The sequence below is a fragment of the Pseudorasbora parva genome, chromosome 18, assembly GCF_024679245.1.
Source record: "Pseudorasbora parva isolate DD20220531a chromosome 18, ASM2467924v1, whole genome shotgun sequence".
Lineage (NCBI taxonomy): Eukaryota > Metazoa > Chordata > Actinopteri > Cypriniformes > Gobionidae > Pseudorasbora > Pseudorasbora parva.
The window spans coordinates 21290331-21306751 of NC_090189.1; the positions used below are offsets into that span (position 1 = coordinate 21290331).

General features: G+C 41.2%; 1 protein-coding gene across 4 annotated transcripts in view; it reads right to left on the bottom strand.

The window, feature by feature from the left end:
- Positions 1 to 335: 335 nt before the first annotated feature.
- The window catches only part of zbtb16a (zinc finger and BTB domain containing 16a), a 132799-nt gene continuing 116713 nt past the window's right edge, over positions 336 to 16421 (bottom strand). For 3 of the 4 annotated variants that reach the window (XM_067422692.1, XM_067422691.1, XM_067422690.1), the window contains 3 exons: positions 7545 to 7715; positions 3090 to 3260; positions 336 to 581 (listed from right to left, as the gene is read on the bottom strand). In XM_067422692.1, the coding sequence (XP_067278793.1) occupies positions 352 to 581; positions 3090 to 3260; positions 7545 to 7715 (572 nt within the window). In that variant the 3' untranslated portion in view covers positions 336 to 351. The remainder of the gene's footprint in view (positions 582 to 3089; positions 3261 to 7544; positions 7716 to 16421) is intronic. The other variant, XM_067422693.1, reaches the window with a different exon arrangement.

Sequence of the window (16421 nt, forward strand, 5' to 3'; positions counted from 1 at the left end):
CGATCAGTCAGAGATAAACACTGTGTCTCGTTCACACTACTGTCGTGTACCAGGAGAGGGCATCCTTACGAAGTGTGTTGAAGTGTCGTTTGACTGATATAAGACATTTATAGTCTGGGACGTGACCGGACACGTAGAGAACGAGCTTCCCATATGAACGGACAAACGGCTACAACATGATGCTTTTTTTTTTGTGTGTGATACTGATGGGTAAGATTTCTGTCTTTCTAGTTCCCGTTCCCACACTGCCTTTTTTCCAGGCCATCTGACAAATCCGTCCATTTCCTGACTGTGTTTCCAGGTGCTTTAACCCCTCGCCCTCCCCTCCCTCCCCGCCATCCCGCCCCCCCTTCAGACATAGCAGAGGTACAGGTAAGTCTTCTCTATCCTCCAGTCCGGAGGGATGTCTTCAGGCTTGTGGCCCTTCATGTGCTTCTGCATGGCGGAGAGGCTGGGGCAGTATTCCAGGCAGATGGTGCACTGGTACGGAGAGGCTCCGTTGTGGGTGCGCAGGTGTTTGATCATGGCCGAGTAGTCCCTGGAGCGCTGGTGGCAGAGCTTGCACTCAAACGGCTTCTCACCTGCACAGAGAATAGAAAATGTCAGGACTTTGCAAGACACGTCAAGAGATGTTGCACACTGAATGGTTTTCGCTTTTATACTTGTGAACAGACAGGAGTATTCATCTGCATTGATGATAAGAAGAAATGTTTCTTCAGCACTAAACCTGCATATCAGAATGATTTCTGAAGTATCATGTGACACTAAAGACTGGAGTAATGATGCTGAAAAATTCAGCTTTACCAGAGGAAAACTACCTAAATGAAATGAATTACAAAATAATAATAAATTATTACTATCATCATCAACATTTTTTAAAATTATTATCATTATTATTAAAAGTTATCAATTAATATTATTATTGATATTACTATTGCAGTCAACACAACTAATCACCATCTTTAGTATCATTATTGTTATTATAACTGTTATTATTATTACTTATATGACTGTTACAGTCATCACAAAATATTATCATCATTATTTTACATTCTATTATTTAAATACTTCCACTATTACTACTATTATTTGCCATCTCAGCTGATTTTTTATTGCTGTTAATATTACTGCTGTTTTATTGTTGTTTTGTGTTTTGTTGTGTTCTGTGTTCACTATGATCCTAATAAAAAAATAATAATAATATATTTGAATGCCAATAATAATTATTATATTAATAATACTTTTTTTTATTGCATTCCTAATCAAATAAATTCCACCTTGGTGAGCATAAAGACTTGAAATTAATTAAATAAATTAGCAAACACTTGGAAAGTTGTCTACGCAACAATTTTCCCTTCTATAGTCTCAAAACATAAGTGTATAACAATTTTGCAGCATTGAATAAAAAACCCAATCAAAATGAAATGGAAGAGCAGTATAAGAAGACCATGTGACAGTCAAAGCGTTTCCCACCCTGAAGCTAGCGTATTTTTCTCAATAGTTTGAAATGGCAGTGCTGCGTTTTTAAAACGGCAGCAGCGCGACAATGCGTGTCTATTTTTTAGCGCTCCATGCGTTTTACTGGTCGCAGAGAGTTGAAGAATGCAGAACTTTGGGTGAAATGCAGCACGTTTTTACCCAGCTGTCCAATCACAGTGGAGGAAGGCTGGGACCAATAAAACACAACCAACTGCCACATTCTGCTTGTACAACGCCAACAGACGACAACAACAAGCATAATAACAGAACAAAATTATTTTAAACAAGAGCCAGAGCAAATACTTTACATTGTATTGGCATTTCTATATAGAAACAACACAGAAACAAACTATCTGTGAAACTAGTAACCCTTCCGCAGTTATTCCATATCATAGCAAGCAAAGAGTGAACTCTCAAGCACTGACAGACAGCTAGAGGTGCTTTTAGCAGAGCGCTTGGCGATTTCAGCTACCTAAACACGCTTTGGTGGACACACGGCCTAAATGTTGCACAAGACAAAATAACCACTTAGTTAAATAGCAAATTTGTCCTTGCTTCAGAAAGTTGTCTGAAACCTCTTAACGCAAAGCGCAGCACATTCCCCCTGACAGTGAAAATAAGTCATCTAAACGTTGACCTTTAAAATGTCACTAGGGAAAGCATTGATAAGTTGAGGATTGAAGAATGCTTGTGTTGGGTAAAGGCATCCTGGGAATGCAAAGTCTCTGCATTGTTTGCTCAGGTCTTCTGTTTAACTGAGGGATTGAGGAACCTTGACCTCGGAGGTTCGAGCAATGTCATGTCCGTCTGCGTTTGCGTATGCAGAGGCCCAAGTGAGACGGTCATTAAACCGCCGGGACTCCAGTGATACATGCACGTGTGGTCAGTGTACTTTAACTGCACTGTAAACAGGGCAGCCTCAGAAAACCAGGCAATAATGAATTGCAAATGGAGCCGAGGTATTGATTGGCCATTGACAGCAGCGGTGCTGCCAATGTCGATGCTTCATCAAGCGGCTCCCTTTTTGCATGCGGTGGCCTTTGACTGTGAGCTTGTCGTTGTTCTTGTTATCTCAGGAGCTGTGTGCTCGCTGCTGAGGCTTTGCTCCATCCCCACCCAAAGAAGCCAATTATTTGACAGGCTTTCTTGATAGTTTGGCTTAACAGGATCGGTTTTTTGAGTGGCATAGAGGAGGGGACGGTTTGGGGCCCGTTGTGTGACCTGGTCTCTACAGTACCGCACTAATCCCCCTGTCAAAGAGTGAGCTGACAGCACTGGAAATGGCCTGCCCTTTGGTGTGGGCTTTACAGAGTGCCAAGACGTGAGTATAAATCAGATATCACCTTAACAAGAGGAAAGGGGGCTCTTAATGCAGGTCTGAAGCCAAACAGAGGCCTGGCCTACACACTGCCATCGGACGCAGCTGGTATCTAAAGATCCGATATGATGCTCACCTACTGAAAAGGATAACAGAAAGCTGCTACATACCTCTGTAGCGCGTAACGTGATTTAAGTAGTGCATGTTACTGGATCAAAATTCTCACTGGTGCTGGAAAAGGTTAGCATTCCCATTTATCTTGGATTGATAAACATGAAGTAGTGCACAGTACCTGTATGGACACGGTAGTGGGTCTCTAGCTGGTGTTTGAGGCTGAACTTCTTGCCGCAGCCGTTACATTCATAGGGCTTCTCTCCGGTGTGGATGCGTTTGTGTCCTTTCAGAGTGCTCTCATCTCGGAAGCAGCTGCCGCAGAACTCGCACTCAAACGGGTGGTCACCTGCTGAACAGAGGTCCGGTCAGCATTGTGCATGAGTTAATGTAATCATAAATGATAAAAACATAATTTCATCTTTTAAAGGAGTTATTTCTGTACCTCCAGTGGCAACAAATGAAAATGTTGCAGTGTTACTCAGTTTTGATAGGGTCAAAGAAATAGTGGCTGAATCCAAAATCGCCCCCCTATACCATCATTCACTATTCCTAATGTTAGTCCACTCATACAGTTCACTTGAAGGAGTGAATGAAAACAAGTGAGCGAATTTGGACAGCCGCTGTGTGTACATCAGCTGTACACTCATTATTGCACTGCATTGTGGGATTGAATGAGTGCACTCAATAATGTCCACTATGGTTTCGGACACCACTAAAAATGGTTTTACTTTCAAAGAGTGCCCTATTTAAGGGTATAGGGGGCGTTTTCAGATTCAGCCAGTGTTTACACCGTCTTTATACACTGATACACATTGGAAATCAATCTTCCAATTAATTATTTGCGCAAAAATAACTAATTTTAATTTCCAATATGTATCAGTATAAAACGGACATAGGTATTTTATCACTTATTTTCAATAAGGTAAACATACAAAAGGCTGTAAAATGAAAATGTTTCAAAAATGTCAGAAAAAGTAAGAAATGAAGAAAAAAAAAGACAACTGAAGGAAACAAGTTAAATGACAATTTTCAAGATTGAAGAAAAAGAAAACAAAAAGGACTTATACAATAGGACAAGTAATTTTTCTCTTTGATTCACAATGCATTATACAACTGGTCTATAATATTTATTTTAAATGAAGCCATTACATTATCACCAGTTGTCTATTATAGGTCATCTCGTCTATATCTTTCTGGACTGTAATGGATATTCAGAGGTCAGTAATCAGTGATATTATGATATGCGGGGGTGTTTCTTTTTCTGCTCTCTGCACTAATTGCGTTTCTGTGTCTCACTATCAGCTAACCATATATCACTCTCTCTCCGTACAGAAGCGCGACTCTGCCAGGCGTGTAATGTTCCCCATATTTAATGCATTTCACTTCTGTGCGGAGGGTTTAAGTCATCGTCTATGACCTACGCGTTTAATTATCTGGCTGTCCGAGCGGCACCGTGCCTGGGAATAAATTGCATTTCTCGTTATGTACTGTCATGCTCAGACTCTCGCCGCCTCCCGTTACCAGACAATGTCAATTTCCTTAGGCACGTTTTGTGGCGAGACGCAGCTAAACGCCTCACATTTACACGGCTGCTCGGGCTCCAGTCTTCGCTTCGGCAGTAATGGGAGAGAAAAAAAATATGGGGAGAAAAAAAGAAGACACAAAACAGTAAAAAAAAAAAAACCCCATACATTTCAGAAATCAATAAAAGTGACAGTATTTATTTGTGTGCATGAAGTTATCAGACGCTGTACGAAATGCAGCGCTTCAAAACGCCTCCTCCGCAGAACAGATCACAATCCATCACGCTCCCTGACTTCTCTCCGGCACGCGACGCGAATAGCAATCACGCCAAATTCACCTGACTTTAATTGCGCCTAAGCTGGCGTTTCAATCGAAGACATCTGCGCTAGCCTCCAGAAAAGTGTCCATGAGTTAAATCCGCAGGCTTGATTCTACCCTTTGGTAAAAGCATCTTTAATCTTTATTTGACAAAATAATTTGTGACAGCTCTCTCTTGATACCACAAGGCACAAATTCATATCACTGTATTTTTTTAGGCTACCTGTTATGTAAATGTAGCATGTCACTGCTATAAACAGAAGGCAATTTGCTTATCAAATTCTGTTTGCCAGCTTTGCTTTGTTTGGAATACATTAAGCTTTGAGGCAGTAAAGATACAAGGTGATAGATCAAGATGCTGTCACCGACTGCGTGTTCTTCGGTTCCTTTCTGTGTCTGTCTGTAAGCCTGGTGACTGGGAGGCACAAAGAGGGCGGAAAAGACATTTGGGAAGCTCGGGGCCTGCCACCTGCGTCCCCGTGCCCCAGGGGACTGCTGCGGTGGTGTACCTGGCCGGGGTCTGTGGGCAGCGCCAGCCGCCTGGCAGGGCCAAGGCTTACGTTAAGGCAGGGGCCGAGTTCATTATGCGCTAAGCAGCGTAAATCAAGGATCCATCACTGCCAGGGTCTCGACTGGGCTGCACTATCAAACACAGCTGCGAACACAAAACACCCGCCGCAGATGGAAAATGGGCTCCGAATAAAACACAAGCACAGAACAACAACGGAATATTAACGAGGCACGGCCGGCAGCGTGCGGAATCGGGGGGGGGGCGAGGGGGCTGCCATGATTATCAGCCCTAATGGATGCCAGCGTTTGCTCACACTGCGTGAGCCAGTAAACGTACACGAGCAAGTATGTTCAAGAAATTCCTCTTTAAAATCAGTGGAAACGTGTGTAATCAATTTTCTGAAATCCTGTTAAAATTGGTTCTGCATCAGCATTTTGGGACGAGGTATGACTGAAATCAAATTTAAGCTTGGGTTTGAATTACTGAATAATGACTGTGTGGGCCATAATCACTCATTTAAGTTATTTTTGAGTGGGCACCACACACATGGAGAAAAACAGGGATACGTCGAGCTATCGCGCCATTGTTTCAACAAAGTGGTGATCAATTTCAATGCACTTTTCATTTATTTGATAAAAAAACACAATGAAAACAGCAATATAGCGAAATATTTCAATTTAAACTATTCCCTAACCCCACCTGTGCCTAAATTTGTTTCTATTTTAATACACTAAAATGTAATTTATTCCGGACATTTAAAGACCTCAGAGAGATGATGATTTAAGGACGACATTTCAAAAACTATATTTTCACCCCTTCGCGTCACAAAGCAATACGGCTATAAAATAAGAGCAAATATATATTTCCCGAACTGAACTGCAATATTTAAACAAAAGAAATTCTTTTGAGAAAGCTTAAGGTTGAGGCAAACAAAGTTTTATATAGGCCAGTTGGTGAGTAACACACAGTAGTGATTGTTTTTACAGTAAATCAATGTAATAATGGCAACTTTAACGTTAATGCTAAATGATATACTACTAAGTACACAATAAGTTTAAAATTTATGGTTTCTTTATTGATGAAACGGTACTTTCGATGAGCCCTTTTGATGGTGCTGTGGGAATAAATAAGATAAAAAAAGGTTGGGAAACACAGCTCTGGAGGAATATCCAGTGCTTATCACATCTGCGACTCAGTTTCCAACATTAAAAAAATACACTGTCAATGAGATTAAGAAGATCAAAGGAGAATTAAACGCGAGCAGCGAGTCTTCTTTTTTGTCCTCTTTAAAAAAAAATCTGAGACTTATTTTCGGTGGTTTTTGCAAGAGCCAATAGCAGTTTTCCCCTTTCAGCTCCTTGACAAAAGCCCCCACATCACATTAAACGGGGTGCTTGCTAGCGCTCATTGTAATTTAATACACGCCCACAGAGAATTGGGTTCAAACTAGCGCGACGCTGCGTCACAGCCCCTCTCTCTCTCTCTCTCTCTCCATCTCTCTCTCTCTGCCACGTCTGCGGCAAAGCATACCGTTGACATTTATGTGTGCAGGCGGGAGCGTCGGCTCCGATGTGCAGTCCGCCGTGGACAAGCGAGTACAGTAAGCGCTTGGCCGTCTTGTGCCGTCAGCCGCCCAGTAACGGCCAGGGCGGCCTGTAAACAGGCGGCTTTGCTCATCTCTCGCTTTCGCTTCAAATATTCATCCCTGCCACCGCCAAGTAAAGCAACTCTGACACATCAGGCTGTTATTTAAGGTCAGAGACGATGGGGGGAAAAGGCTTTCTGGAGAAAATGGGATTCATTTCCAGCGTCTCATATTCGGAGACAGTAATGGAGACCGTTCCCCGAGCCGTCGCATCTGCTCAGCCGCGTGCCTGGCCACATGGGGATGAAACCGCCGTATAGCAGGGCTAGCCCGTCTGGGGAGGGTGATATCTGTGCTGTCACAAGTCATCACAGCGCTGTGGCCTTTCGCTAAATGACATGTCACTTCAGCCTGCGCTCTTCATTCCATCCACCTCCGTCCAGAAGGTGATGGGATGACGGGTGGGAAAAAAGCCAACACAATGACTGTACCAGGATCCTGATTTAAACACTCTACAGGGTGAATCACATCTCAGCATGTATAATCATTCGGCTTGACGGATGTGCATAAAACATCAAAGCATCAAATTAGTATTACTGATTCATTCCAAAAATGTGGCTCCTAAGGCCTCCGGTTTATGCACAAATGTGCAACGTTAAGACAGAAACTCAAGTAGTATAGAGATGATGAGAGACCTGTATGCGAACGGAGATGGCGCTTGAGTGCGGTGTGGCTTGGAAATGTGCGGTTGCACTCGCTGCAGATGTAGCTGCGCACGCCTGCGTGGACCTCCATGTGCTGCTGCAGAGCCGTCTGCGTCTGGAAGCGCTTACCACACAGCAAACAGAAGATGGCCATGTCTGATCCTGGGAGCAGACAGAGAGAGATGTTAGCATGCATGCATAACACCATTTACAGTAATGTATGACAAAAGTGTCTTTAAACAGCAATTCTTTTCGGGACAGACTTCTTTTTTTCATTTTTGCAATTTAGTTTGGTGATGCATGTTGTGCAGAAATTCCGGTTCTTTTGAATTACATGATCACTGCAAAAACTGGACAATCAAGCTGAAAAAGACAATGACTCATTTAGAAAATACACTCAGTCTCAGTGGATCAATAGGAGAATCTAATTCAGTACCACTGGGTGAGATGCACATATAATACAGAGCTACAAGAGGTTAGCGGATAGATAAACTGAAATGACAAACAGACTGGAGTGGTAATATTACCAAATCATTGAAATCTCCACTTAAAAAACAGACACATACCTGAGTGTTTTGGTCTATATGTACCATATAGATAATGGTGCAAAGTGAACAATTTCTCTTTTGCTTAACTCTAATACACAGACTCACACTTCACACTTTTTTTTTCAATTATCAGGCTCTAGAAAACTCTGGGGAAAGTGGGAGTGTTTTAAGCTCTGCTTCTATTTCATGAGTCGATAACACATCTTTGGGGCAAAGCTGCCACTAATTTAAAAATCTATGAGGAGCCCAAGTCTCATGTTCATAAAGCTCGATCAATCAGCATTTGCTGGAGAAAAAACGGGAGCGATTGAGAGGATGAGAGGAGGAGTTTGAGGTGAGCGAGAGAAACGACTATTCCTGTTCTTAAATCTCAGACAGTGCAGCTAAATTGCGGCTTCTCTGCAAATAAATACTGACAAGCCTTCCTTCTGGCTTTCTCTCGGCCCAGCCATCTCCCTCCCCCTCTCACAGTCTCCATCTTTAATGACTCCTTACGTCTCCCGGTTTATCGATGAAAAAGAGGGAGGCATCGATTATGGAAGGAAATCCCAAAGAAGTTTGGGGTTGTGAAAAGCAAGTTTGCTTCAGTAAGGTTCATGGCAAATCTAAAGGGTGTAAAGAAACATAAAAAGCTAATTTTCAAGGGGTGGGTGAAGGGAGATGAAAGACAGGGTGACAGGAGGAAAAGGGGCAGGGGGTAGGGAGGAAAGGCTCTGAGGAATGCGGGAGGTTAGGTGGACTCTGACCCGGGAGCTCAAGGGTCTGGATGGGGTGGAGGGAAAGACTAAGCCACATCACCAGTGCTCTGTGATTGCTCTTAAAAATCACACATTATCGGTGACTGAAAGATTTAATGATGATAATTCACCCACTTTTGTTTTCAAGTATTCCCCTCTCAAAAAAAGCTCAATCAGTGGCCATGTATTGTACTGTGGGCCCACATCTCTTTTAAAATGGTGCAATCTTGAGAATTTTGGCCACATTTTATATAAATTACATAAAATGCTATTTTTATTTCATGCAAAGAATTAGAAAAGTTTAATTATAGAAAGTAAGTGATGTATATTTTATGTATATTATTCATATTATGGTTTATTAATGTTTTGGTTTGTATGGTTTATTAATACGATTTAAAATAGCTTTTCTATTTGAATCTATTTTAAAATTAAATGTATTCCTGTGATGCAAAGCTGAGTTTTAGCAGCCATTACTGCAATTAGTCACATCATCCTTCAGAAATCATTCTAATTTGTTGATTTGGTGCTAGAGAAACATTTCTTATCATCATAAATGCTGAAAACAGTTGTGCTGCATACTATTTTTATGCTTAATAATGTCACTTTATGTGTGTATGTATACATCCTTGCTGAATAAAATAATTAAATTTACTTTAAAAAAAAAAACAATTCTGACCCCAAACTTTTTGAATGGTAAATGTAACTGTAACTGTACTTTAACATACAAAAAAAAGAGAATAGTCTCCAGACAATATTTGTTTTAAGGGTATAATTTGATTTTGAAACAATTCCAAAGGTGGATTATGCTTCCATTACGAGTTAAACACCACATCTTACAGTTCACCCTTTGATGCATCATATTTCTCAAGTGGTAAAAACACTTCCACTGAAGAAAAAACACTATTTTGGGAACAGAAGAAGGGCAGGGGGGACAGCTGATAAAGCGGCAGCCATGAAGGGAAGTGCAGTGTCCATGTGATTGGTGTTAGCTGGAATTAAGTGTTCCTCGGTGTGAAGTAAAGAGCGTCACAAGTAAATGGCCTAGCTGGGAGAAACTCTTCTGTGAGGTACTGAAGGGTAAGGCAGAGGAAAAAGAACTAGAGGGAGAGAGAGAGAGAGAAGTGGCTGACCCACTCGCCTCTATTACAGTGCAAAATTGAGTTGGACAAAGTGACACCTGGATAGAGGACTGGCTTTGGCTGCTGCTGCCTGAATTTTGGCATAATTTACCTCCACTCCTGTGTCTATTTATAAGGGCCTCTTGGCTCCATCGCAGTGTTAAGTTAATAGCCCTGAAGAAGCATTGGCCGTTACTTAACAGCGGGTACACCACAGCATTTAGGTGTTGGCGGTGTTCTGCTTGTGTTCACCACCGCAAACACCTCTAAACTGTAGGATGGTTGTAAGACTGCGTGCCCGGTCATCCCTGACTCAGAAGATAACCATGTCTAGCATAGTATGCCACATAACACATAAATCACAATCAGCTATAGACCCATTGAAACCACTCGACAAAAGCATTTTTGTGTTTGTTTTTTTAGGAGTACACTAGAATAGACGGCTTTAAAGTTCATATACTGCACATACAACCGTTTTGAATTCATTTAAGAATTCAGAGCAAACACAACACTGTTTTGTGACAAACCGAACAGGGCTGTGATTAAAACTTAATGTGAGAGTTAGACGATGTAACTGTTTCCCCCACAGGGCCGACGCCAGCTCTGAGAAACCCCACATGGAGAACGAGTGCTATTCTAAGCTGGTGAGACCAAAGTCAATTAGCTTACGTTTCAATTCACCAGTGCTGATGGAATACAAATTCCTGCTGCTCTATCTGTCTGTTGCCACTGCAGTGAGGTGTGATGTCACCTGTTGCTCAGTGAAGAGCCTGGCACTATGACACACCTGTCCTGCGGCTCCACTTGAAACGCATTACCTAGATGAGAACGTAGTATGCAGTATGTTGACGTTTGATCTAATGTATATCTGATGTGTTGCGAAACTTTTGACAATGCCTGATGGCTGTGGTGCAATATAGGAGAGTGTTGAATTTTAGTTTTATATTATTGCACACTCTTATACAAACAAAAAAGGGATAAATGTAGTCAAATGTAGTCTTGTATCACCTTTGAACAGTTTGCTTTGCAGCAATGATTAACTGTCTGTACATCACCTCGTGTTACATGATAGATTTGAACAAAGATAGATCTGCATTTCAATAAAAAATTTGCAATAACATTTATACAAAAGTTCAACAAACAAGAAGTTACTATTGAGCAAATTTTGATTTTAGACACAATATTGACAGTTATATTGGTGATTTTTGTTTAGCCGAGTGTTAACTGAATCAGAACGAATAATTTGAGTGAATGATGCATTGATTTATTCAAAAGACACATTCTGTTCCTGAATGAATAAGGGTGCTTGAACAAATTGGCTGAGTGGACAATCCAATGACTCAATCAAAGACAGTCACAATTTATCCATTCAAATGTTCTGTTCCTGCACAAATTAGGGTTTTTATAGGTGTCATTCTCTGACTTTTTTAATTTTTTTATGCTGTTGTCTGAGGTCAACTAATGATGTTTGTGTGTTTTTTACATTCGAAAACACTATAACTAATAAGTAATAGGTTATTTTCTACACTGGTTTTGAGGCTGTCTCCTGAACGCTGGGTTTTGATGGTCGTGCCGCACTGGAGACTTGGAAGTAAAGTAAGATGTGCATATTTAATGAGCTTCAGCTCCACTGTCAGTTCAGTTCACATGAGGGAGAGATTATTTATAATTTTGATTATAATTTTGAAATCTACAGAATATGTAATCTACAGAATTACACGTTCTGTAGAGGTGTGTTTTGTTGCGCCTGGTGCCTATAAAAGCTTTTCTTTGACTAAAAAGGACATTTTCAGCTCTTCAACTTTTAATAATTTTATATTACTATGACCTTTTATATAACTTTCCTTTCAAACTCAAGGGAAAGTTAATTTCTCAATTCATCACCCCTTTAAATTAATTGTTTGAAATATGTATTCTGTGAATAATTTGAGTTAAAACTAATTCATATTAATATTTCAAATAATTACATCAAATAATCAGAACCAAGCATTCCAGTCATTGTGTAATAAATATAGGCCTATGCTTTTAACCACACCTCCAATTATAATTAGCTGCCCAATTCAAAATGTTTTTTAAAAAAAAGAACCATGTACAAAGAGGACATCCAGACAGAAAGGCAGACAGACAGATTAGATGTGTAAGCAAAGCACATAGGGTTGTGACATAGGTGAATGCCGAGTAAGCCAGCGCCATGGAGTATATGTACACCAAGACTGTATGGTATGTGTGAAGCTTGTGAGAGAAGTTCAAGACTGACAGCAGGAGGGGAGCAGGGGTCATGGGGGTAGTTGTTTGGGCCAGGTTGGGGGGGGTGGTAGTGGTGGTGTAGGGCTGCCTGGGCGCTCCGGGGCAGAAGGGGGCCTTGGCAGCCCCGCTGAGCATGGGGACAATGGGTGCTAGCAGGGGCTCAGGAGGGCGTGACAATATGGTCAGACTGGTGCCAAAACTATCCAACCCCTTTAACGTACAGGGGGGGTACTCATAGCCTGAAAAGAAAGCCCAAATATTTAGTCCCACAATTAGTATAATGTGCAAAACACAGAACTTTGGCTCAGTGTGAAATGGGGCTATGAAGAGAAATTTACCATTTCCTACTGCGTTTGCAAGCGAGCATATCTGTGTATAGCGCGGCGTACTGAGAACATTAGTCACAAGAACCCCTTCGAGCAGTGTAATGATTTTCATGGGGACTGCATCTTAATTATAATTGGGATGTATAAATGTGAGTATTATAGGGAGCGCATTACCAAAGGGCTCCAGGTCTGAAGGGTAAAGGCTTTCTGACCCATTCATTTCCACGGTTTTGTACTTGCAATTGGAGAGAAAGAGACATTTTTCTCCCAAGTCTGGCTTCATATCACTCTTGTCTTTTTTTCTCTCTGCTCAAATCTGGTTTTAAATCCGAGGAGAGGGAGAGACGGATAGATAAAGAGATGTTACATGAGTGTTTTTATGACTGAGTGCTACAGGCTGCTGGGAAGTCAACAGGTACAAGCTGTTCCTGCGGCCGCGTGTGCGTGATGCGATATGTCTGCAGCATCTCTCCGGCCAGGGTATTCACTCGCTTGCTCGCTCGCTCACTCTGGCTGACACCTAATGAGCCCAGACTACAGGAGGACTGCACATCCATGTAATCCGGGAGAGTGGCTGGGCATAATGTGGCATTAGAGGAGCCTGAGGCTTTCAGAGGGGGCTGGCGAGGAAGGGAGGGCAACGACTGACAGCTTTGGTCTAGAATACAGAGCGTGTGACAGCACAGAGCGCTGCCTTAATGCATTCAAAACGCCTCTGTGCCTCTGACAAGAAAAGCAAAGAAAAGAGCTTCAATGAATTGTTTATTGATCTAACAGGAGGAGAGATGGTGAGATGGGAGACAGCGAGAGAGGGAGAGAGAGGGAGAAACAAAATAACATTTTGTGTGTTACTATCAAAGTGTCATTGGTCTCCGAAGGTCTGCCTTACAAATACATGACACCCGACAGGGGGACGTGTAAAATACGCTATTTGATTTAACAGGTTTTCATCTCAAGTGGTGGCTTTTTAAAACGAGAATTACAATGGCAGACTTTTAAAAGCATTAAACTGATGCTTTGAAGGAAAAGAATGAGGACGGCGCAATCTGCGTTAAACCGCCAAAAAAGATTACTTCTCATTCAGGGGCTGGTACCTTTCCAGACTTTGCACCAATAATAGTTACAGATAATTCACTTTCATGTCGGGTGGCCACGGTGAGATGCCGCGTTCTCAGATAGATTAATGCCACCAGATGTCATTGTAGAAGCCATATTAATTACCTCAAGATAATGTCATGGAACCATATGGTTTCTCCAGTGTCCATTTAGACAGAGAAAATGTCTTCATCACTCACCAAACCACATGGAAGAAATTGGCCCTATTGACTTTGACAGGTGTTGGAGGCAGATTCTTCATAATTAAGTAAGCTTTCAACCCTAGCTCAACGTGCCTGCAAAGAGGATTCTGTAAAATGCAAGCATGGTTCTGCTGCGCTGATTAATTGTTCTTGACGATTACAGGAAAGTTCCGGGTTCGTCATGGTTAAATAAGATACTTAAAATGGACGTTAGGGCTATCACAACGTCATTGGATATTACTGCAATATACATATATATAACATAAGACGAGGGTACTAAAAAAGTAGTTTATTCGTATCTGTGCAAAGTACATTGTACATCCAATCTTTCATCATTGTGATGACGACAAACTTGAACATGCAAAAAATGTATGAGAAGCTGCTGCTAAATTTTAAAAGTGAGACTTAAACTGTATAGCCTATACATCATGATCCGTGTTTGGAGAGCCGCTATTTGAATCATCCCGCTGCCCTGATGGATGAAGCGATAAAAGATCATAAACACTGTAACACTGGGGGGGCAAGTAAGGGGAGGAATTTACGAGTGGACCCACCCCTGCGTTAGGTCTACAAAAGACCCGGTGTCCCTTTAAGAGAGCAGAATTTACAGTGCACGGCTGGCCCTTGCCTTGCATGAGGATCGTTTACAAAGCAGAGGACCGTGCTTGCTTTTCCCCCCTATCCCACAAATCCGATTTAATCAGACAACCCTTGCAGTGCGGCTCCCAGTAAGAAAAAGGATAATTAGTAAACAGGCAGCCTCTCCTCTGCTTCATTGGCATTCGCGCGGGGTGAGTGTCGCATTTAAAATGCAGTCTGATGAAGTCTACAAAATCAAACCATTTGTTACTCCTATTGAGGAGGCTTCAGGCCACTGGCAATTAAATTGGAATTAGTGCAGGGAATGAGATACGGACGATTCATACCAAGGAGGCGAGTGTGTCTGGAGGATGTCTGGAGCTCTCTCAAGTTTACAGTGCTGATGAGTCCCATAATAACTAAAGCTCATCTGCTCTCTGAAGCCGACGACACGCGTGCAGAAATCTGGATTTGTCTGACTCTCGCGTGCTCGTGTTCACCGCGCACATAAATCTGCTTCGTTTTCCTGTAGTGTCTGTGCTGTCATAGTGCAAGTGATGAAATCAGAGGTGTTTGTTCAGACAGTGTAGTCAATATCTGCTTTATCCACATGGGTTGCCATAGTAATGACTTAAGCATCAGCAGGACGGCGACAGAAGAGAGTGTCTGTCAAACAGGTCTGAAATCTGGAATCATGCCTCTGCAGATGTCCATCATGACATCTGGCTGGTGTGTCCAACTCATCAACACATGTGACAGGATCAGTATTACTGTATGTACACATTCATGCATGTCACGTCCAAAACAGATCACTCATTCGTCCATTTACTAATTCAACTAGATAGAGAGAGGCACTGCAAATGACAAATGTCTGACTGATTTTCAAACCACATATGGATTTGTAAAAAAATGGCTCTTTTTTCACGGCTACAAAAAACTTTAAACAACTATAAATGTTTCTCATGACCTTAAAAACATTTTACATTGATGTATGGGTTCCATAGTTTCCACTGATTGTTAGGATAGGACAATCAACCATTTGAAACCGAATCTGAAATAGAAATTGAATCTGAGTGTGCGAAAAAAATCTAAATATTGAGAAAATAGCCTTTAAAGTTGTCCAAATGCAGTCCATAGAAATGCATATTATTTATGGTATGAAATGTACTAAACATCTCAATGGAACATTACCCTTACTTAATATCCTAATGATTTTTGCCATAAAAGAAAAATCGATCATTTTGACTATTGCCACAAATATACCCATGCGACTGGTTTTGTGGCCAAGGGTCACAAACAGAAACGCAAGAATGTCTTAAAACTATACATATATATATATATATATATATATATATATATATATATATATACATATATATATATATATATATATATATATATATATATATATATATATATATATATATATATATATATATATATATATATATATAAAATGTATGTGTCTATGTATGACTGGCTTTACAAACTGTAGATAAAAATGAAAATAGACTGTAGATTGTAAACAAAAAGTCAAGTCAGATGCAACAACAACAAAATCTATTACTGCCTGTCTGAACAAAGCTTTTGGCTTGGGGGCTCTTACGTTTATTTCCTAAATGCTTCACCAAATGATTTTGCATCTGACAAGCTGACACACAGTGCTTCCCTTACACATGCGTTCATCAAACACAGCTGCTGAATTTAAATACAACGATCGATACGTAGCAGCCACCACATGTGTAAGCGAAGCGACTGTCATACACAGCTTTAGTAATGCATGTAATTTACTCATCGCAGGCTACGTTTGACAATACTTTATTGACATGAGCTTCAGAGGCAATTTCTATTGTATGCGTGTATATGAGCTAGTGTCTCTACATCTGTGGTTTTGTATGAAGGACGGCCGCGGCTATGCCGAGTGCATGTGCGAGTTATTTTGAATGAATAAAAGGGGGAGAGAGATGCCATTTACTTTCCACAGTTGATTGGGCACAATGGAGATGAGGTTACCA